Consider the following 22,996-nt stretch of genomic DNA (forward strand, 5'->3'; position numbering starts at 1 on the left):
GCTGTATTAATTTTCTTTTTTTCCCCTTATTTTTTACTGTTTACTCTTGCAACTGGGCTATCTGGAAATCTGACCAAAGAGCTGTCTGATTCTTTGTAAGATATTTGATGGAATTTACAGTAAATTGTATCTTTTATAATAAAAGAGGAAGACCAAGGCTGCAGAGGATCTGTTATGAGTTATTTACATTTTTCAAAGTTTTCTGTGTAACTTTTTGGACTTTGCAAATATTCAGTGCTATCTATAACATATTTCCAAGAGCAATCCTTGAATTTATGAACACAGCTGACACATTACTTACTGTTTTCGTCTGCATTCAATTGCTCTGTCTATCCTGAACTCAGGCAAACTAATGAATCCCTCTGCTTTTTCATCCTATCAAAAGAGAAGAAAGTGATGGTGAAGGAGAGCATAATGTTAAAAAAGAGAGAAGTGAGGAGTAGTCATTTGGGCCCTACAGTAAGAACAACCATCCAAATCAATTGAAACACTGAACTCATTTCCTCCTTATGTTTTTACTTAAAAAATTGTATTTTCTTCATCATACAATGTCAGTGACTTTCCTGAGGTAACAAAACTGACAGTTCCTTAAGAGGGCTGCAGTCACCCCAATTCCCCTTTGCCAAAGATTACAGAAAACACTTTGGCACCAAATACAGCTCCTAAATTGCATTCAGAACATCAACAGCTGCAGTCTCTGCACCACATCCTCTACCTTTTAAAAATGTTTTGTGGGTGCTTCCTTTTAAAGTCACAACTGTGCAGACTGTCTGCCCTCCTAAAAACCCCTGGGGAGGTTACTACATGGAGCTCCCCAGTGACTGGATGGAGGAGTAGTAACTACCAAGTCTCTCTCATCACTTTTTGCTTCCTTGGAAGTAATATAACCAGGAAAAGCAAGGAGAGATACTTATCCCCATCAGATTTCTGAAAAGTATGAGCAAGTGTGCTGTGAATTATGGCTTGGCTGTAAACAACAGCCTCAAAATCAGAGGGACACATCCTGACCCCCACCTTGCATGGGACAATGTCAGACAAACAACACATGCAGAACACAACCTGAAGGTCTTGATCATCCCCAATGTGAAGCAATACTGGTTTGGGCTGTCAAGGAAATATTAAAAATCTGAATAATTGTGCTAGTAAAATTGTCCTCTTGAGGAAAATGGATAAGATGGCCTAAAATACCAGTGCTCAAAGAAGGCTGCTTGCAGACAGCTTAGATCAGGCACTGATATTCAATGCATTCCAATGGAAGAACAGCAGCCTAATGATTTTTGGCTTCTCCACTCCATTATTTTTTCCTACATATATGCAGATTGCACAAGCATAGGCCCAATGATTTTCAATACAGTTTTGCCAAGACCAGCATTTTACACATGAGAAACTGCAAACTCCAGACTAATTCAGCAAAAAGCAAGAGGAACATCTATACAAGAATAACTTCCAAATAAAAAGATCTCCCAATTCAGATGTTCCCATCTGCTTCACATAATGCTTACCAAACATGAATGGTTACACTGCATCCATCTCCCCACACAACTGAAGCTAAGGAGCTGAATGGGAAGGTGGTGTTAGTCCAAATCAATACTATCTGTGGATAAGTACAAAACTACTGACATATAAACTCCTTTGAGTGCTGGGAACATCTTCTGTTTTATAAAGCTTGGACATGGACTTTGGAGACTTGAAGAAATAATTGCAACTGATATATTTCAGCTAGAGTGACCCAGACCTGGCAGTTGCCTAAAATATGCAGTAAAACCAGGCTTTGTTGGAAAGAATTATAAAGCTTAAGGTTTAATTTTGGCTTTCTCCAAACACAGAGGCTACTTACATTCTGGTTTGTATACCAGTACAAGGATGAATCCTTCAGAATAAACCAGTACTTTTTCCATTTCTGTGTGAAATAACCTTTGGCATCCTTCTTCTTCCACAGCCATCCTTCACAATCCCCGTGCCCCAAATCTTTGCAGGAAATCCTCCTCCTGCTCCCACTTGTCAGAGAGCTCCCTAAGAGAGCAACAAGAGGGTGAGTGGAGTGGAAGAGTGAAAGAATTATTATAAATAAATATAAAAGTATATACACACTAAGGATTTTTAATGAAGACTGGGTTCCAAATCCTTCAAGCCAAATCCTCTCCAGTTGCAGGGACAGGAGGGTTGAATGAACAATTAACTGCACAATGCTCTGCAACTTTGGTTTCAGCATGAATACAAACCAAAAAGGGCCTGTTTTATGTACTGGTGAATTTAGTCTCTAGAGGGTTCACTGCATTTTTATCTGATTCATGATAGACATCATCTTTCCATAGTGAAAATGTATTCATTTAACCCCCAGTCCAGACTCAGAGCACATCACCTGCACACAGCTGTAAACACTCCTCCTTCTGTATTTCTTTGCTTGCTACCTTTAGCAATAGAAGGTCTGTCAAATTCTGGGAATTTTAACTCAATTTTTATGGTCAATATTTATGGTCAATAAAAAAAGAAAGATCAGCCACTTCCATAAAAATGCACATGCTTACATTTCTCCTATCCTGACTTTAACTGAACAACAATATTTTAACTTTACTGCATCCTGATAAAAACAGCACCAGGAGCTTTTTGTTATTGTTGTTATTTCAATACACTCTAATAGAAAGGCTCAAAATTTTAGCATGCCTTGTAAATATCAGTAAGAACAGTTTTTATCTTAGTTATGCTATTCTTTTTTTTTCTGAAGAGAACTCTGTAGTTTTCTTTAAAATACCTTTCTGGGAAAAATCAAGTTTCTATTGCTACAAGGACTGTATTTGTCCCACAGTTGTGAAACAGTGAAGGTATTTGGATAACATTACAAGGCCATCCTTTATTCAGCATCATCCCACAACCAAGTTCTTTATGTTTTGATCAGAATAACAGACTGTGGTTTGTCCTGCTCTGCCTTAGAAGTATTAAAAATGTATATTACAATAAAAGGAAAATTTCCATAGAAAGGAGACTGAACCAACATTAGAATAAAAAGATCTGACTGGCTATATATATTGAAATTAATTATTATGCTCTATTTTTCTTTTGTTTATTGTTTTAACAGTCTCAAATAAGCCAGGAATAGACAAAGGAACAGAACAGAAGGAAATAGCAAAATCTAAAGATTCTGCCTTCATTCTACCTGTCAGAGGAAATTTTACCATGGAGCCTGGCAATATGAGACCTCAAAACACTTTTATTATGCATTTTAACTTGGTATTTCACTTCGGTGTTTACTATCAAATTTTAAAATACTTGAATTAAGTTGAACTTTGACATCAGATCCAGACAGCTTATAATCAGAGAAGCCATCTCATTTTCTAGTTTCAAAATGTGACCTCAGATACCTTACCTTTTGACCATTTTCTGCTTTTTACCCTGAGGGAAGCATAATGGAATGACTGCAAGAAAAAACATAATCAACTGATGAAAACCCAGTGCAGTTAATAGCAGTGAAACAGCTGGCAGTCACTACCATCCTCATGGTGATTTTAGGATTAGCTACAGAATGTTACCATAGGATCTCATTTTTGTCATTTTTCTCTTACAATTGTTATAAACTGTCATGAAGAGAACACCTCAGTGCTAAACCTGCAAATTAAAATGCCATTTTTTTCCAGTTATTAATTATAATGCCAATCAAATAATTATGGATTCTTTGCATGAATGGTTATGCAGCAGTTTGAGAAGGAAGGGTTTAAATTTCTATGAATTAATAAAATAAATGATACCTGAAAGTTTTTTTAAGTATACATAAGATAGTTACACAAATATACACTCAAAAAGAAATAGCCATCTCAAACATTAGCCAGCTACCCTGTAAAATCCTGTGCTCACAGCTTTGATTTTTTCCAACCCCAGGAAACACTTAAGTTTGTAAGGTTGGTAGGCTGGCAGAAGAGCTCTGAGGAAAAGAAATTTTTTCTTTTGTGGCTGCATTTTAAAACCATTACAGGTTCTTAAGAAAAAAACCTGGAAGCATCTCATTATTTCACATATTAAAAAACAGGGGGACTACTCAACAGATTATAAATATCAGGGGAAAAATTACAAGACAAGGGAGTAGCTGCCTGATGGGTGCAGCAATTCCCAGTGAGATAAATCAGCAGATCCAGGGAGAGAGTAGCACAGAAAAGGCAATATTTTAACTCTTGATTTTTCCTTTGTGAGAGGTAACAGCTCATTATTGGGCCTAGAAGAAGGGCACCTCAGTCACTAGCAGGGATGTTTCATGCTGCCCCAACTTTCTGCCAGGGATCATCTGGCTCCTTACCCCATTTTATGGCAGCTCTTTCCCATGTGGTCAAAACCCAAAGACATTCTAGAAAAGCCCTTGTTCAAACTGTAGTACAGAATGTTCCATCAGTGTTTGAACATCCCAGCATTAACATTTAAAACAACTGATTAAAATGAAAATATTACTTAAGGTAATAAGGAGGGTATAAAAGATGACAGCTCAACCTCTATCAAACCCAACAGCTGGCAACAGGCCCCCAGCTGCTGGAGAGGCAAAGTTTTATTTTAAATAAAAGCAGAGGAGGGGGGGGATGTTTTGCACATGCACAGGTCTGGCTGTAACCCTTTTGCAGCTCAGGCACTTCCCAGCACTGAGCAGCATGGACACTTTTCAGAGACTTGCAGAAATCATTAATTCCTGGCTTCTGAGAGGGCTGGCTCTTTTTTATTTTATTTTTTCTCTCTCTCTTTTTTTTTTCCACCTTTTTTTTCACCAGCTCTCTCAGACTGCTGTCCTGCTTATCTCAGACTGCTCCCCCAGGCAGCCAGTATATGGATGCTTCACCAAAATATTGTAATTCAGACAGGTGACAAGCTCTGTGAGTGTATGTGCATTGTATCACCCTAAGATACTAAATACTCCCCATTTACTTCATAGCTGCAAAGTTATCTCTTTGTTTTGAGCACCAGAGAAGACAAAGATTAATGCTTGCTCCTGTGCTATAGGAGAGGAAGCAAATAACAGTCAGAAAATGAAAAAACAAAATTAAGTCTGCAAGAAGGTAATCAATAGGTATTACAGGATTGCTTTTTTTAAAGTGATGCATTGTAAGCCCCAGCAGCAGTACTGGTCAGTCAGATTGTGCCAGCTGGAGTTCTGTGGTGACTGTGACTGAAACAATCTGTTCCTCTATCTGTACAAAAATGCATTAGGACAGAGTAGGTATCTGTTTCTGAAAAAGAGAACACCCAATCTGACCACATTTTTAGGCTAAAAAATAGTGATAAAATAATTAAATTGCAATTTTTATGCATTAAATGTAAAGAACTGCAAGAAAAATGGAAAACTGGAGGATCCAGGCATTTGGATACTCACCAGAAGCTGGTATGCATCATTCAACAGAAAGGTTTTCAAAAGTAATGAAAATACAAGCACAACAAACCAAGGGGAACTGAAAATATTAGCTCTTCTAAAAATATAAGTTAATTACTCTTGCCATGTTTGGTTTATGCACAATAAAACCAAAGCAAGAAAACTACAGAAAGCAAAAGGCTCACAACACCTTGGGAATAGGTACCTAATAAGCACCACTAACTTACAAAATTCAAGCTGCATTTTCTGAGAGATAAAGGCACTACTGTATAATTAACTTTGTGGTAAACACTGTAAGAAAACAGCCAGAACTCACAACTTCAAAATGACTCAGAGTTGCTGTGGGAAACAGAGAGAGGATATGAGAAGACACTGTGGTTGTCAGCATTTAAGATCTCATCTCAAAAACCACAAAGTAGAATGTCACACCAAATGCACACCCTAAAAAGAAGCACACCTCACCCTAAAAAGAAGCACATGATGGGAAAAAAAAGTGATGACAGAATTGCAGCTGTGCTACATGAAGCTAAATTAATGAGACCTCAAATAATCCTGGTGTAGTAGGAGCAGTGCTGTCCCAGAATCACCAAATGAAAAGTTATGCTACACGTGAAAAATGCCCTGGAGACCAAGAGCTTCAGTGACCTGTCAGGATGAAGGGAACCAAAGCTATCAATGCAAACCTGGTTGTCTCTGTCTCTGCTATTTTGGGCCTGAGGAGGCTTTAAGGAAATCCATTTACAAGTTCCAAACACAGCCACTGGTGCATTCAGTTGCAAAGTGCCCAAGTCACAGGGCACACACTGATTTCCTCAGATGATGTGTAAGGTTGGGCTGGATGATAAAGTTATTTAGCACCAACTTAGTGGAAAAGTGCTAAGTTGGAATAAAGAAATAGGCAGGAAATACAGGAAGGTTCTGTTGTTTGCTCTTTGTATGAAATACTTACAAAATACTAAATAATAATGTCTAGATGTTTTTCATTGAAGATCTTCAAAAGCTGTATCACAAAAATCTTTGAAAATCTTAATCCCATGTGACACAATGAAATGCAACACAATACTATGAGTACTATTTAAATATTTTAAGATTATTTTTTTAGTTGCATTTGCCTTCAGGAGCATCTTCCCTCCAGAGGTCCCTTCCAACTTAGTTTCTCTGATTTTCCTCCCAAACCTTGAAAATAAGCTCAAGTTCTTATTAAACTAAAAACTGCAATACCCACTGACCTCCTGTGGTTGCAGTAGCCAGTTTTTCTGAATGAGGAAATGATTCCTATTTTTTTTTATTTTTACAGTGTTTCATAACAGAAAACTTTCAAGGTTTTTGGTATCTTAAGTATCTTTAAAGAAATATGACAATGAATTGGATTGTTGGGGTACTTTTTAGGAGTACATTCACAAATCATTACCTTCCTCATGGATGTGCTTCCTTGACGATCAATGGCAGAACTTGCATATCTAGGACAGAGAGGAAGAAATATAAGTAACTGCAGGAAAAAATCATGAGAATGACTAGTGCACATACACACACACTCTACATGTGCAAATACACATTTGGAAATGCATAATCATTTGTCAAAGTTAGTGAAAATACAGAATTTAAAATGGAAGACCCTTTAGAAATTGCTTGCAATGAAAAGAGCAAACCTATTCTTAATATTCTGTCTTAAGGAACACATGAATCATCTGAGAAGACCTGGTTCTGATTCAATCACTGGCCTAAAAATACTCAACCCTGATTAGCTAGGATCCAAAGGAAACAAAAACAATTACTTTGTCTTTGAGACTTGAGTCTCAGGACACATAAATCACAGGATCTTTGTTGCAGGGCTAAATCCTGTGCTTTTCTTTCAGCACCAACATCATTCAGGGGTATAGTGGATCCCTAGTGTCCAGACTAGGATGGAAAAATGTACAGATTTTAAATAGGAAAAATGTAGAAATACCATGACCATTTTGTTTAAAGAGTAATTTGCATTTTAAAATGTAGCAGCTTACAGATATGGATTTGGACTGATTTTGACATTTAAGACCCACCCGTATGTGTTCTGTGTATTGCAAAATTGGTTTCTTCCCCTGTTATTACAGAATCAAGCCAAGGATAACCCAAATTACTGCTTAGCGTGTGTCTTCCTTTCAGTTACTGTTAGCTGGATGTAAGCACATGTCTAAACACCCAGACAGTAATAAGTAAGTAACTACCAAGACCAATCTGACACAACTCTCAGGGATGCACAGAGAAAGCCCAATACCTTCTTTTGTTCTGTTTTTTTTTCCCCACCTTTCCCTCTTTCATATTCTGGAAGCACTTAAACCCAGGAAATTCACAAAGACCACAGCTGTTTAGAAGTTAAAGTTGAGATCATCAGAGACCCAGGATATTTTTGTGGTGTTGGTGTTCTAACAGAGTTTTCTGGGCTGGCAGACAAGGAATTCCAGTTACATTTGCCATTGGAGGGAAGCTTGGTGACCACTGCCTGTGGCCCCAGGAACAATTCTGATGTAAAGAACAGAAAATCTTAGCAACAAAATGAACCCCAAGTTAACTTTCCCAAACTGACTTCAAATGCAGGCTCCATCTGCTGCTAGAGTTTTGTTGTTGGGCTTTTTTTACATCCATATCCCTGTACTGGAGAAACTGGCACACTGCTCAGCTCCAGGAGGCTGAAGGGCAGAGAAAAAAGCATCACCAGAGGCTTTCCCTCAGGCACTTGCAAACAGTCTTGGCCACTGATGGAAACAGGACAATGAATCAGGGTTAGCTTGGCCTGATCTAGCACAGAAATTCTTAGACAACCAAGTTCTCCTCATTTTCTGAAGTAAGAAAAACGAGAAGTGGGAAAACCTTAAAAATGTATTTTTGTTTATGTCCTATATATAGAAAAGGAGTGCAAGAATGGGAAAGGAAATGGAGAAAAAGGAAAAAGGAGTAAACGGTTTGGGGACATGTTTGACATACTCCCAAGTTCTCTTGGTCTTATAATAATAACAACAACATCTTTCCTAAGTCAAAAAGACAGAAAGAGGAATTCTCACTCAATAATTTCCATCATTATGAGAAATCAAATTTACCATGAAAAACAACAACTTCAGTGTCAGTTAAAAGGATCTATTGGTCACAGGACATTTCCAGACTGCAGTAAAAGATGGGATGCAAAACATTAAAATCATAAAAGTTAATAGGCATGACTTAGAAGTTCTGAGCTGTTTCTAGACTGCAAGGATCAAAAGAAACAAATGAAATCCCCAAAAGTTGAGCTTCCAACATGTGCTAAAGGAATGGACAGACACCCAAAACGTGCCAGGCAGATTTTTGTCATTAGTGCTCCATTTCTGCCTACCCATGAGAATGCCATAAATGTACTCTAGTCCTGCTGGGCATTCCCCCCCCTGATTTCTGGTCTGTTTCTTTAATCATGGCTTTGACCCATCTGGAAAGTGTCAGCTTCAATGCTCCCTTTCTTTCTCTCAGCCAATATACAATATGAATAAAACATCTGTGTTTTTATCTGAAAAGTCCCTAGTCAAGTTTTATTTGCTTCAATGCAAACATAATAATGCATCTTCTCCCTGTAATCACAGACTCTCACCAGGAAAAATGCTGTAAAGTTGGAGAAGGAGTCTGCAGTCAGGCTCTGACAGCTCTCCAGAAGTTGGCATCTTCTGAAGGGACAGCAATAGGTGCTCTGCCCCCAGTGAGCTTATTTGTGTTTAATTTGGGGACAGTTTTCAACAGGCTGCAGGAAGTGATTTTACTGTGTTTTCTTTTAAGGTTTAACTATCAAATACTCCTCCTTGAATCTAATTATTCCCTACATATTCAGATCTATAGACCACAGAATAATGCTCTTGTCCTCTCTCCAGACAAGAAAATTAGCAGTGTGAATGTGGCAGAACCAATTAATGTAGACACAGAGAAACCCTCCTGAGTTGTCTACTCTGGTTGAAAAGCTCTGGATCATGTTTGGTTGAGTTATTCCTCACCTTTCTTTTTAGAAAAACAGTTTTTACAGAGGTGGAAGGGAAAAGAATGAAAGAGGGTGTGAAGGGTGGGGGTGAGATGAACCAGAAAGGAATGAGGAGTGAGAGGGTTGGAATGGTCTGGGCAGATACTTCTCAAAACAATTAAAGTACTTGATCTACTAAATGCTTGTTTTCTTGTTTATGTACAATACTGCTTTTGAAGGAAACTGCAGAATCTAAAAAAAAAGATGACCAACCACTCAAGAGTAACTTATATGAATTTTAAAAAAACAATAACAAATAAAAAAGTTCTTTCGGGTTGTTTGCAAAACTTTCATTGCATAATGTGACATTTAAAAAGGCAAAACGCAGAGCAAATAACAGCAAAACTGTAACTGAAATTTGATTTTATAATAAATCTCATTCTAAAATACTTATTCTACACACAACTTCCCTCCAGTTGGTTTCTGAGCTACTCCAATTTGACAGAAATATAGAAGACTTCAGCAATGTCTACCCTGAGCTCTGATACACTCTCCTCAGCTGTGTGTCAAATACTGGAATGTCTGTGGATATAAGGGCTGCCTCCCTCCTTACATCTTCTTCAGAATTATGACCAAAATGCATGTTGCAAGCAAACTGAAACAAATACAAACAGGGAAGAAGAATTAGAAATAAAGGCACTAAAAAGCAAGAAGAGATGAAGGTTAAATCCAATCTCTCTCTGGTCTCAGCCCTAGCTGCACACTGGCTCAGTATTCAGTCAGAATGCTGAAGCTGAACAAAGGTTTGGAGTGGAAAGATCAACAAGAATGAGCTAAAAAAAGATGGAATGACTTTCACCTAGGTAGAAACAAAACACAGAGACTTTAAAGCACTTGAGCAGGTGTGGTAGGTTCTAATTTGCATCTTAAAGGACATGTAAATGAAGGGCAAACCTAGTGATGGAATTTGTAATCAACCTTTCGAATGAGAAACAGTGTTGTGTGATTAGAAAACAGTGATAATGAATCTCTAGAAAACAAATTAGAATGGAAAACCCTAGAAATAGCAGAAGTCCAGTATTCCAGTTCAAGGCATTGGATACAAGCTGCAAGAATCAGGATGTAAAGACAGACCTGGCGAAAGATTTCTCATAAACACTGAGAACTGTCACCAACCAAATACTGAATACTTGTATTATGTGTGAATGTATTATAATATTTGTATTATATTTGAATTATATGTGAAACCATCACAGCAGCTGCACACCCCCAGAGCAGTTATATCCATTCAGGAGCATCACTGGAGTCCTGAATATCCTGCACTTTCTGTTCTCACAGCAATTCCTCTTACAGTCAAGAGGAGTGAGTTGCTATTTCTCCACAAAAGCAGCATCACTAAGCTGAATGCCACCTTCACACTGGCACTCATTCCTCTTTCCCTTTTGAGGAACATGTTTTTCATTTTCTGACACAGAAAGATAACAACACATCTTTGTCCCATAAACTCTAGTAAGGAGTAGTGGTTTAGTTTGAAAAATTTGGAGAATATCTACTGAAAAGAAGGGCTGATTTAAACCTGATTTGATCATGTAAGCAATGCTCAGAAAGAAAATCAAGTAGAATGGCTCTTACACATTATCAGTGCTCTTAATTATCTCAATTCCCTTTCTATTACCTTCATGATCATTAAATCCAACACTAAATGAAAATTATAACTGTATCAGAACAAACTGATCTATCTTATTAGATTGCTAACATTTTGCCTTCTTCACAGGTGACAGGATAGAGATAATAAATCCCAGTGAATGAATGAATATAGTCTAGAAACAAGAATAATTACAGTGACTGTGACTTACCTGTCACCTCACTTTTGGTATCTGTAACAGTTACAGTCTATAGTGTTGACTGTTTTTAACTTTCTACTCTGGCAGTGATGCATAGAAGAAATATAAAATGGTTCAAGGAATAACAAACTGCTCACATTTATTTATCATTGTTTAAATAATAATTTTAGACAATGGTAGTTTATTTGATTTTTTTCTTTTTAACTCTATAAAGGTTAAGCAATATGTTAAAAAATAAATAAATTACCATTTGCCAGAATTTAATCGTGGCAGAGAGATCAGTGAGTATAAAACACTGGGCTGTGCAGTTCATGTTCTGTCATGGTACAACATGCTCTGAGCATTCACACTGGGGACCTGTGTGGAATTTCCCAGTTGATGCACAGTCCATAAACAGATTATTTTAAGAGCTTTTCTTAGTTCTCTGTTGGATGGCTCCTGTTTCATAAGGTTACTTAAATGAAGGAGCTCAAATACACAGCACAGATATCTGATTAAGAGAAGATTTCATGTGATGTCCAAGAGTATTTGAGAATCTCCTGTTAGTCCCTGCTGCTACCTGGATGTGTAGAAATGTGGGGTGGGTGATTCAAACCACAGAGGGCTTGAGGATTCACACATCCTGTGATCAGCAAGAAAATGACCCCTCTCATCCTGCTCTTACTTGGGGGATGTAAATTTTTAGATGCAAGGGACATGCAAAGCTCTCTTCAACCTTCCTGTCTCATGTTCTGAGTTACTCCAAGTGCAATCTGGTTGCAGCTCATGGTCAAGGCCACCATAATTGACTTAAGCAAAATAAAATAAATCAAAAATTCAGCATAGTAGAAAATGCATTTGTCTACAAAAGTATTGTAGGTACAATATGAAACTTGCTGATGGCTGCTCACAAGAACAGATGTGTAGCAAATATGTTTGGCTACAGGAGTGCATTTGCAACCCCCTTGCCTGGATTCATGATTCATATTTAGGTTATTACAACCTCCATAGCTTATGTAACATATCCCTATCTCAACAAGTAAATTCTCATTGCAAATTAATTATTAAGTATTTTGTAGTAGGATTTGAAATCCCTTCTTAGCTCCATGCTGGCTCAGAACTCTGCTAGAGGCTATCACTTGATACTTCAAGCATCAGCCAGCTCAGAAGCTTCTGTGCTGTTCTGCAGTCCCTGCAGCACAGGTGGATCTGGACCTGCAAAGCTGACAAAACAAGATCAGGACTAAAATTTATTTTAAAACTATTTATTTCTTACCCTAGCATTAACCACAACTAGAACGAACCAACCAACCAACCAACCAACCAACCAGAACTTTCCAAATGTGCCACTGTTGACCTGGTTAAAACTATATTTAAGCATTAATATTTACAAAGACATGTTAGGAAAAAGCACCTGAGCAGCATTTGCACATGGAAACTGAGTGGAAATTGTCATAAAACCTGTTTATTCAAGTAGCAGTTATGTTAGGTATGAATGATAGAACCCCCTTCTGCCTTGCCTGTGTGGTTAGCTTAGCAAAGAGCTACAAAGCGAAGGTCTCTGTAATGATGTCATGGTTACATCACACATGAATGTCTAGAATTCACAGATGTCAAGTTTTCCTACTACCAAAAAAACCCAAAACAAAACAAAACAAAATACAAAAAACTAAGATTCCTTAAGTTAAATGAAAACCAAAGACCACAGATATTAGACACAGTCAAATGTCTGCAAAAAAGGCTGCAGCAGGGATTACAAGTTGGATGCCCATTTCCTCTCTCTCATTTGTGAATCAATACCCAAGAGGGGAAATCGTTTCTGGTAAAAAGGACAACTAATCAGCCACTTCTTCTGTCTCCCTGGAACCTCAGAACACTCACATTTGCCTTGATTCCACCCCCAGTTGCAGAGCATAATTTCTGCAACCATGACACCTGCTCAGAAGTCACAACTTGCCTGTGGCTGCCCTACTTTTCTAGCCACAAGACTGTTTAAAAGTAGAGCTCAGATTTTCTGCATGGGTCAGACAGGGGCAGAGTTAACTGGGTAAAGGGACCTTTTTTAATGAGGGGTGTGGAGTTTTCTGCAGGAATGGGGAAAGTCTTGCCCTGTGTGTAGTGCTGGGGGAAGGATGTGATATAGATGTGCCAAAAGAGTTGGGAAGAGACCAGAGTTGAAATGCAGAAATCTCTCACTCCCTTCTGCTCTAGGCTGAAAAAAAAACCCAATAAAACTGCTAGACTTGCATTACATTCTACTGGCTTGAAGCATGTGAAAAGGTGGATATTCATAGTAACATCCTGTAGTCTTGTGGGTTTGTATTTCTCATGTAGCTGCTGGTGTTCTCAGTGTATACTCCCTGCAGCATGCAGTGACTCCTGTGTGCAAGAAATGGCTTTCTTCTGTTTTAGTTAATTTTTTAAAGGATGCAAACATGTAACAGAAGCCTGATAGGAAACTGTAAAGCTAATGAAGATAATGCTGTTTCACCCAAATGACATGAATCCATCCATACAATCTGCCTTGCACTCTCCAAAACCTGATTATGTTGGATAAATACCTGAAATATTTGTATTCGGGAGATATAACTCTGCCTCTTTTCAAAATATTTTCCAACAAAATGAAAAGAAATAATAGAGCCTTGCTTTTGGACCTGAAATTTTAAATATATGGGAGAGTGATTCTACAAAAAATATAAAAAGAAGTCAATATAAATATATGAAAATATATAAAAATGTAAAAGAACTGGGTGGGGGTTATATGCAATTTTGCCAAAATCTCATCAAGTCATATGTCCCAGAAAAATATCTCTGGGCAGATGTCCAATAGAGACTTGTGTCCTGTTCACCAAGGATGTTCCATCTGGATGGTAATGTCCCTGCCAAACTGAGCATGTGCAAACCATTTGGAATAACCAGGCACACTTTAGTCTAGGAAGAACAAAATTCCTTGTGGCTGCAAGAAACTAGGGGTGTGGAGAAGGAAGACCAAAAAAAGGAGTGAGAAGTATGGCTTTTTTGAGAGAGGGATCTGTGATTTCCAGCAGTAAATTCTTACCACTGACACTGCCTTTGAAATGAAGTTTGATGTTTTGATGCACATATAAAGAGGTAAAAATGCTGAGAGTCCTGAAAAAGCTGGCACAAGGTGATGTGTTTGGTGATCAGCAATGAGTGCTGTGCTACTCAGACCTCGAGCTGTAAGGCAGTGGCACTTAGAGCACTGAAAAATTCATCATAAATTGTAAATCCATTAGATTGAAAGCATTCCAAGTGTAATTATTTTATATACAGTGCATGGTTTAGCTTTTTAAATAGGTGTAGGCCATATGTAGGATGAAAAGGTGTGAAAAAGGCTAACTATCCATATGAAGAGATTCCATTTAAGTGTAAATATGACATTCTATGTTACCAAATATCTGTTATTTCAGACTTATTCTTTTAATACAACTTATTGGATGCAACCAGAACATGACATACATCACCAGATAAACTGCAAAGGCAACAAAGACAAAATCACTATTGTATTTATTAGAATTAATTCAGCTTTAAGGGACAAACTGAAGTATCCATTGTCTTTATCAATATGAGCCACAAATGTAATCAGTAATTTTGTACAAACTGAGGTAGCATTTAGAAGTTCGTTGAAAAGTTCTGCCTCTGTTCTCAAAGTATCATGCTAGACATGTATTATGCTTTTCACCCTCAGAGTGATTCTAAAGTATCAAATTTCAAAATTAAAAAAAAAAAAAAAAAAGAAAAAGAAAAAAGGATGGGGGGGAAACACCTACTGTGTTGTAGTAATATAATTTTTCACACCACTAATCTTTAATAAACTTCTATTTGAAGTATTTCAACTACACTTGGTGGTCCTGCTCTGGCAAGGGGGTTGGACTCAATGATCCCTCAGCATCATTTCCAACCTCTAAGGCTCTGTGATTTCTGTGATTTTTTTTTTTTCAAACTCTGTAATTTATATTTATATGGGGTGAAGTTAGCAAAATGAAAGCTGTGAGATTTGCTAAATGATATTAATGCTTTCATCACTAAATCCTGAAATTTTTTTCCTCAGACATCATGCCTACATTTCTAAAAGCAAACAAGTAAAAACTATTTATAGGAAGATTATGAATATATTTCAGTTCAGAATAACAGAAGAAATTACCTTTCAGTGTCTCCACTGACTGTGTCCCCTGCTCTCTGTAGAAGAAAAACAAACAGCATTAAGAACAACTGAAGTCTGCACTTCCTTGGTGCACTCAGCATTGAGGTCTCTGCAGCAAAAGAAGTCACAGAATTAAACCACAGCAGTCATTCTGTAACTCTGAGGAAAAGGAAATGGAAAATGTATTTCAGTTTCTAACTAAATGCTATTTCACAATGAAGATCATGTTTAAAACAACTTGCATCTGCACTTATACTTTCAGCTGCTATGTAATTGTGATCAAAGCTCTTTAAAAGGCAGAGGGAGTGAAAAATGTGTGAGGATGTCAATGCCTGCAAAAATGTTAATATTTGGAAGGGAGTTTGTTAAATGTAAAGTACAAATACAGCAATATAGAACACAGAATTTTAAAAGAACAGACTGGAGAAGATTTGAAGAGCAATGATGAACCTGTCATAAAAACTTTAAAACCATTCTTACATAGCTTTATATAACTTCATCTACTACATTGGTTATTCCTTGGTGGTTTGGAAATGAACTTTTAGCAGTAAGTGGTTGAGGATTAAAAATATAATTCAGTCCATTTTTGTTACTTTAAATCAAGCTTTCTGATGGAAAAGCTTTCCCACAGCTAAAAAACAGCCTTTCATCTTGAAATTACAAAAACATATGTTTTAAAAGCAACATGTGTTTGTTAATAAACCCAGAAATTTGCACTTGAAAACTCTTCTGCTCTAAATGCTTCCTGAATAACCAAACCAGAAACAGATTGTACTTTTTTTCCCAAGTATAAGTCTGTGGTTTTTTATCACTGCTTTAGCCCTGCTGTCAGATGGTTGATCACACCTTGGAGTATTTATCTAGCCCAAGATCAGAGAGACACTTTCCCCTGAGCAGGACCATGTCGATCTACCCAACTTTTTTCTTTTCCTTTTTCTTCTCCTTTTCTCCTAAACATTCCTTTTTATCCAAGCTATTCCTCATACCCAGAGGAGAATCAGCCTGCCATAGGAACACAGTGAACCTACATTTGGTTTGCTGGTGGCAAAGATTTATTTGCAGCCCATCAGGCAACTGAAGGTACTGACAACCAGTCCAAAGTGGATCAGGAAGTCAGTACCTGAAGTGTCCTAACTACCCCTGCAGTGATCACTGGGCTGATCATTAAAGATTGGTAAAGACTCCGACTGATTTTGCACTAGGGATTACTACAGATTTACACAGATGGTCATGCATATGACCTTTTCTTTGGCTGAATTTTTATCTCCACAGAAGCTATCACTGAGTACAATCCAGTTGCTGGTTTGAAATGCCAACCAGTCAAAGGATTTCTGAGCACACACACAGAAAAAGCCACATGCTGGCATTTCTGTCCATGTGTGCATACAGCGATAATTCATTTCCTTGTGTAACCTTGTTATGTCCCTGATATTTGGAAAACAAATGGCCTTAACCTAGTTCCCAAACTGTAACTTTGCTTCATTTTACTAAAAGGCCACTTTCCTGACAAGTAGACACATGGGAGGCTCAAGAGGCACAAGTCTGGTGATGCTGCCACAGACTATAAAGCAAAAATTCTGTGAAATTCAGGTCACTGGCACCTATCATCCTTCTTTAGACTCAGCTTCACATGTAAGTAGCCCTAGGGATTGTAGTGGATCTATTTTCTGACTTGCACAAGTAGGAATGAAAGGAGAATAAGGCCTAGACAGTCTAACAAGCAGATCTGATGATGCTCTCCTAAAGCTAATTCTGCAGAAACTCCTCTTCACCTGAAATTTCTATAAATAACTGATAACCAAAAAATGGTTTCCTTGAGTCAGGATTCCATAATGTAAAGGCATGTTTGCTCCTAAGATGTAAAGAAATGACATAAATCATAGAAAACAAAAGTATCCTGAACTGCAAAGACTGAAAACATTGCCAAGTTGTTGTTCAGATGGAGTTTTCTAGTGGGAGAGAACAGTGGGTAATGAAACTAGAATAGTTTGATAGTGACACACTAATCTCAATGCTTCAATGCAATATATTAATTCCATCTTGATGTCTTTTATTCAGCTGTAAAAAAATTCTTTTCCTTCTATCATAAATGTTGTTCTATACTTCTATAGTCATATATTGAATGCACTACAAAAATTATTTCTTCCCCTGCTTCCTTAGCTCACATATTCATTATCCTAAGCATTTCTTTACATTATGTTTGTTCAAAAGTGAAACAGTAGCCTGGTTGCCAGGGGCTTCACTTATCTCTCTGTCTCAAGGGGCTGATGCTTATTGACCCATTGAATACACAGGAAAAATTATTACAGAATGCAAGTTCCATTTTTGAAATATGTTACATCCAAAGGAGAAGCTATCCCAGGTTATACAAGAGTTCAAAAATGTATTTAAAAGAATGTCTAAAGGAAAGTCTGCCCTGTGGCTAACAAAATTTGTCTCATGGAGTAAAAGAAATTATAGTCCAAAAGGACAAGTCAGAATGGTGAATAAACTGTGTTGTATGTTGGCCAAAGTCTGCCTTTGTCCTCACCAACCCACTCACCCAAGCAAAAAGAGAGTCCAATCCATCCTTTTTCTTACTTTCCCTATTCCTCTAGGCACAGGCTGCCCATCAGTCTGCTCTCCACAGGACTCTCTCCTGCAAAACCTCATTCTCCTGCTGGGGAAGGCAGAAATCTTGCTGAGCAGGAGAAGGGAAAAGACAAGGACCAAGGTCTGAGGAAAGGGAGACTCCTGAGTCTGCTGTCCTCCTCCATGCTGAGCCTTCTGTCAGCAACAGGAGAGATGGTGTTTGTGTTACAAGGAAGCTGAGTTTGCGTATTTGCATGTGGTACATTCTTCAGGATGACAAATATGGGAATTATGGTAGAAATCATAGCAGAGGTAGCTGCCATTCATGAATAAATGCTGAATCATATCCATTGGAATGACTTGAATTTATCTTTAGCCTACAGATACAAAATCAGAAATAAAATACTTTTTCTTTGATAGCCTGAAAAAATAAAAAAAAGCCATCCATCTGTTTACAGTACACTAAGCCTTAGCTCTATTACAACTTTCTGAAGCCAAAGGACCCCAGAATGCTTTACAAGCTGCAATTTACACCTGAGAATACAGTGGCTTAATGAATGCTTCATTTGCTAACTTCCACTGCTTGTTTCTAGTGGTTTGTTTGAAGACTGCAGAATAACATAATTTACATGTGCTCTAATACAGCAAAATTACTCCTGAAAACATTGTGTATGCTTGGATAAAGGCAGTCTCATGACTGCTCTGCTGCAAAGCATCACAATATGACAGCTGAAAGGAGTAAATACTTAAAAGCAAGCATTAAACACAGCCTGGCCCAGGGCTGGATTGCTGGAGCAGGTATCACAGACCAGTGGAAATGCAGCAGTCCTACCCACTGCTGGGAGCTCCAGCCAAAATTCCTGTCCCTGTCCTGAAATTCTGCATGGCTGGAGCTCAGGAGAGGTCTTACAACAAATGGTGGAGATGCTGATACCTCAGCTGAGCCTCAGAACTGCTCCTGCTCAAGGCCAGGTTGGATGGGGCTTGGAGCAGCTTGGTGTAGTGGGAGGTGTCCCTGTCCATTCAGGGGGGTTGGAAATGGATGAGCTTTAAGGTCCCTTCACCCCCAAACCATTCTATGATTCACACTTGTTTCTCCCTGCAAAATCAAGAAGGAAGAAATAAAATGAGAGCAATTTCCCTGCAAAACTGGCAATAAAAAACCTCCTCCAGTCATATGGAGCTGAGTGTATATGATTTTCCCAGATTATCTTTGTTATTATACATATCACAGTAGCACTCAGACTGCCTATCATCCAAAAAAAAGTGTCTGGAACATCTGGCACATCCCAGCATGTATGCATTACAGAGGAACAGATCTACATTGGTTTTGCACACATTTTAGATCTCAGCATGTGCCATTAAGCTTGATGTAATTTGTCAAGCTGCCTTCTGCAGCTCCAAGAACAGTTAAATAGCATTTACATCACTCTGTGCTAAAAGGCATGCATTACCAACTTCCTGTGATCAGCAGGAAGGAAATAAAAAGCAAGTTAAACAAGTGCTGTGAAGCTATGACTAACCCTAAGCAACCATAATGCTTCAAATTATCTTTAAAATCAAAAGTGACTACTGCCATAACATTCTTAATAACTACCCTAGAGCAGCCATTATTTCCATTTTACTATGTAGGGAGTTGAAATAAAAGAATCAGTTTGAAAATCCATTAAAAATTAAGTCTATTCTACACACTGAATTCTAATTCACAAAAAATTCCGGAGATTCAATGGTTTATAATCCAATTTCTTAATCTATGATCCTACAAATCAGAATATCTCATTACTTTGTAGATAATAGGCCCAGAACACTTATCACCAAGTAAAACCAGATGAGAGATTATTACCTTATTTGAGAATTTAATGTAGTAACCAGCAAATTAAATTTCAGAGCTTCCAACCAGAGTGGAAATCTGAAATTGGACATCATGTGGGTTTCCAGCCTGAGCCTAGAAGAACAGCTTCAGTATTCCTTTTAAAGAGGAGCTGGTTCCCATAGTGGAAAATGGAACTGAGCAGTGGAAAGTGTACAGCTCACCAGAGATTTTTAAAATCCTGAACATGGCTTGAAAGAGGGAATGTGTTTTCCATTCAAGACTTCTTGGGTTTTGTTTTATGGGGGAAAATGTAGAATAAAAAGTTTCTCATGTACATCAGCTCTGCTGTGCAGGGGTCCTAATTGATCATTTTCTTCAGAAAGCACTTTGGTAATGCAAAATAAAAACATATTCAGGTTTTAAGTGTATTTTAGGAATGCTAGAATGGATATACTTTTGTGGAATTTACATGTGCCTCACTATTTAGGCTTAATCTGGTAAACAATGTCACTTCAGAAGTGAGGCATTAGTCAACATACAAACTTGTGTTCTAAGAAATACTCTAATGATTAATAATTAATTATAACAGCCTTCTTAATAGTAATTGACTCTTCCTTGGATTCTGTCACATGCATCACAGAATTGCATATTGATTAAATTAGTGTTATAAATATCTCCTGAAAGGGGCAGTGTTCCTTGACAGCAATAGTTCACTGCCACATAGCTTTATGCATCAGTTTACATCCTGGGCATACTGCCAATATTGCACTACCTAAATATCCATTTTATATAGTGAATCTGCATCCTCACAGCAACTTAGGGAATCAGTCTAATTGTTTAATTTCAGGTTCCAAATCAACATGCCTTCCAAAGCATTAATCTAGTGGTGAATCTATGCAATTACCAATTTTGTAAAACTTCTCATGTTTGTGTCTGGTAATTTACACTACTGTAAGAGTAAGAGCCCTTTTTTTTTTTTTTATATACACATTTATATAAGTGCTTAGAAAAGAAAGCAATGGCTAAGTGTCACCATGTATCTCAATTTCTCCTTCCATCATGCCATGCCTGTTCATTTACAAGGCATTATCACCTTCCCTTTACTAAAGATTATTCAGATCCTGTTTAAGATTATAATTTCCATCTCCCAAAGCATTTATTTGGGTTGCAATTTTGATCGATATCCAAAGGTTTTTCAAGTCATGTGTTATGTGCAGAGGAATTAATGGAAATTTGATTATAACAAATCACAAAAACCCCACAAACAACTAAAAAGCAAAAGTAGATTTGTCATCTGCCAGTACTGCATCCAAGCAGCTGAGAAAACAAAACAGAGAGCAGAAAAGCAAGGAGGACTTTGCTGACCTCAGAGAAATCCTTTTTGAAAATTATTTTTTATAAGAAAGTAGCAAAAGCTCTTTTGTAGTGATTTGGTTAAGTAAAATTCAAAATTATCTTTTATTTAACCATAATCAAGAATAAGTTCTTGATAGAATAAAATCTCATTATCCAAGTAAGTAAATACATTTCAAAACCTTATGAACACCTTTAGATATTAGGGAAATGAGATGATCTACACAAAGCCCAGATATCTATCTAGGGGCACAGCTGTCTGCTATTTTTCTCTTCCTTTTTGATATAAAAATGCCATTAAATTTTCTTTCATATTTAGCATTTTCACTGCGGGTAACCATCTTTCAGGATAGATACACCAAACAATTTTTTGCTTCATTTTTCAGAATTCTTTCAGTATTTTAAGTGGAAAGAGGCTGTTAACATGAATGATTCTGTTCTGGCAAGAAGCCACAAAATCTGTGTCAGCAGCTCCTGTATATTTGTCGACTCAGTTCCTCCTCTGTATTTATAAGGGAGTTGACTAAGTGCCTGAGATATTCTGATTTCATGGTGATAAAGGAATTTATACCACTCTGTCAGTCCATGAATAATGATTTTATATGCATCCTCTTCTGTGATTACTGCATGTCACATTAGAGTTTGTGAAATAGGTACTGCTCTGACTTTTTGGGTAGACCAACCACCACCTGCAAGGTTCTCTCCTCCCATGACACCAACTTTCCAGCTTCCTGCATTTCCTTCAGAGCTTTTCCAGCTGACAAGTTCTGTCATTAGGTTATTTTTTCATACTTACTTTGTTCTCATACTGCTAATTATCATATGCTTCAAATACCCTCATTTCTTTTCATATAAAATGAAAGCCACAGAGTCAATAACTGCTCCAATTCACAGCAACTTAAACAGAAAAAAAGTGAAAAAAAATAAACTGAAACTGCATGTTATACTACTGCAAAATTTAAGATATATTTTATCTATAATATGCAATTATTTTTCTTTGTAGAACGATTTGCAAACTGCTTTGCAGAACACAAAGCTCATTTGATGGTATGGAAATTGTGCAAGATAATATATCTTCAGGAAGAATAAACATCTCCTGCTCAATAATTAAAGAGTAAAATAAAGCATAAACATCACCTGATTTTTAAGCTACTTGACTTTCTCTTAAGTTGGGGGAAAAGACTTTCTACCTTTCCAAAAACACTAACTTTAGGCAGGGTAGAAAAATGAAACTTAAATTTCCTGGAGACAGAATAAAAGTGTCTGATCTTCAACTATCAAGTGCTGACACCTTGCAGCAACAGAGATGAATCATGGGCTGGATTTCACCCCTAAAGTGACCCTTCTCAGGCTTGTTGAAAATAAAAGTCATCTCCCAAGATTTTGACCAGAGAGGAGCACCAATTAGAAGCTACAAATGAAAAAGTCCAAAGAAAATTGCTACAACTCTTGTTTCTTTCTCTGGTGTGTTTCTAGGAAATTCACCATGATTAGAAAATAAATACAACTTTGAAAGCTTCCATCTCAAATATGAGAGCAAATAAGCTTTTTTCAGTCAAACCCTGCCCTGAAGATACTGCAGGCTGAGCACAAAACACTTTGAAGCTACCACTCTGTACATGAGAATGCATCAGTCTGCTCCCAAATGGTAGGAGCATGAGTAAAATTGAAGTGCTCTGCAAAAGGCAATATAGAGACATGAGCAGCAAGGACTGATCTCTGCAGGGCTCTTGATCCTTTCAGAATATCCAAATCAGTATCACTGAAATTCTCCCCAAGACAACAGCCACGAGAACCTTTTTCATGGTGGCTACAAGAACAGCTGAGTCTTTCATCAACTGAATCAATCTCCATCCTGTCATCCATTTTAAGTGCAAAATGTTTCATCTATTATCAGCATGAACAAACTCACATTACTAGGCTGTGGCCATGGTACTGCAGTTTAAATAAACAGTAACTCCATTAAATGTGTCTGTTTTTA

The 22,996-nt window shown here is 37.5% G+C and overlaps 1 protein-coding gene across 1 annotated transcript in view; it reads right to left on the reverse strand.

Moving 5' to 3' along the window:
* LOC103528412 (connector enhancer of kinase suppressor of ras 2) overlaps positions 1–22,996 on the reverse strand; it is a 155,775-nt gene that overhangs the window by 19,406 nt on the left and 113,373 nt on the right. Inside the window, exons 15-19 of the mRNA XM_030449060.1 lie at positions 15,279–15,313; positions 6,753–6,801; positions 3,365–3,413; positions 1,838–2,013; positions 302–375 (exon numbers count right to left, since the gene is read on the reverse strand). Coding sequence (XP_030304920.1) covers positions 302–375; positions 1,838–2,013; positions 3,365–3,413; positions 6,753–6,801; positions 15,279–15,313 — 383 coding nt within the window. The remainder of the gene's footprint in view (positions 1–301; positions 376–1,837; positions 2,014–3,364; positions 3,414–6,752; positions 6,802–15,278; positions 15,314–22,996) is intronic.

The sequence above is a fragment of the Calypte anna genome, chromosome 4 (assembly GCF_003957555.1).
Source record: "Calypte anna isolate BGI_N300 chromosome 4, bCalAnn1_v1.p, whole genome shotgun sequence".
NCBI classification, from domain to species: Eukaryota; Metazoa; Chordata; class Aves; order Apodiformes; family Trochilidae; genus Calypte; species Calypte anna.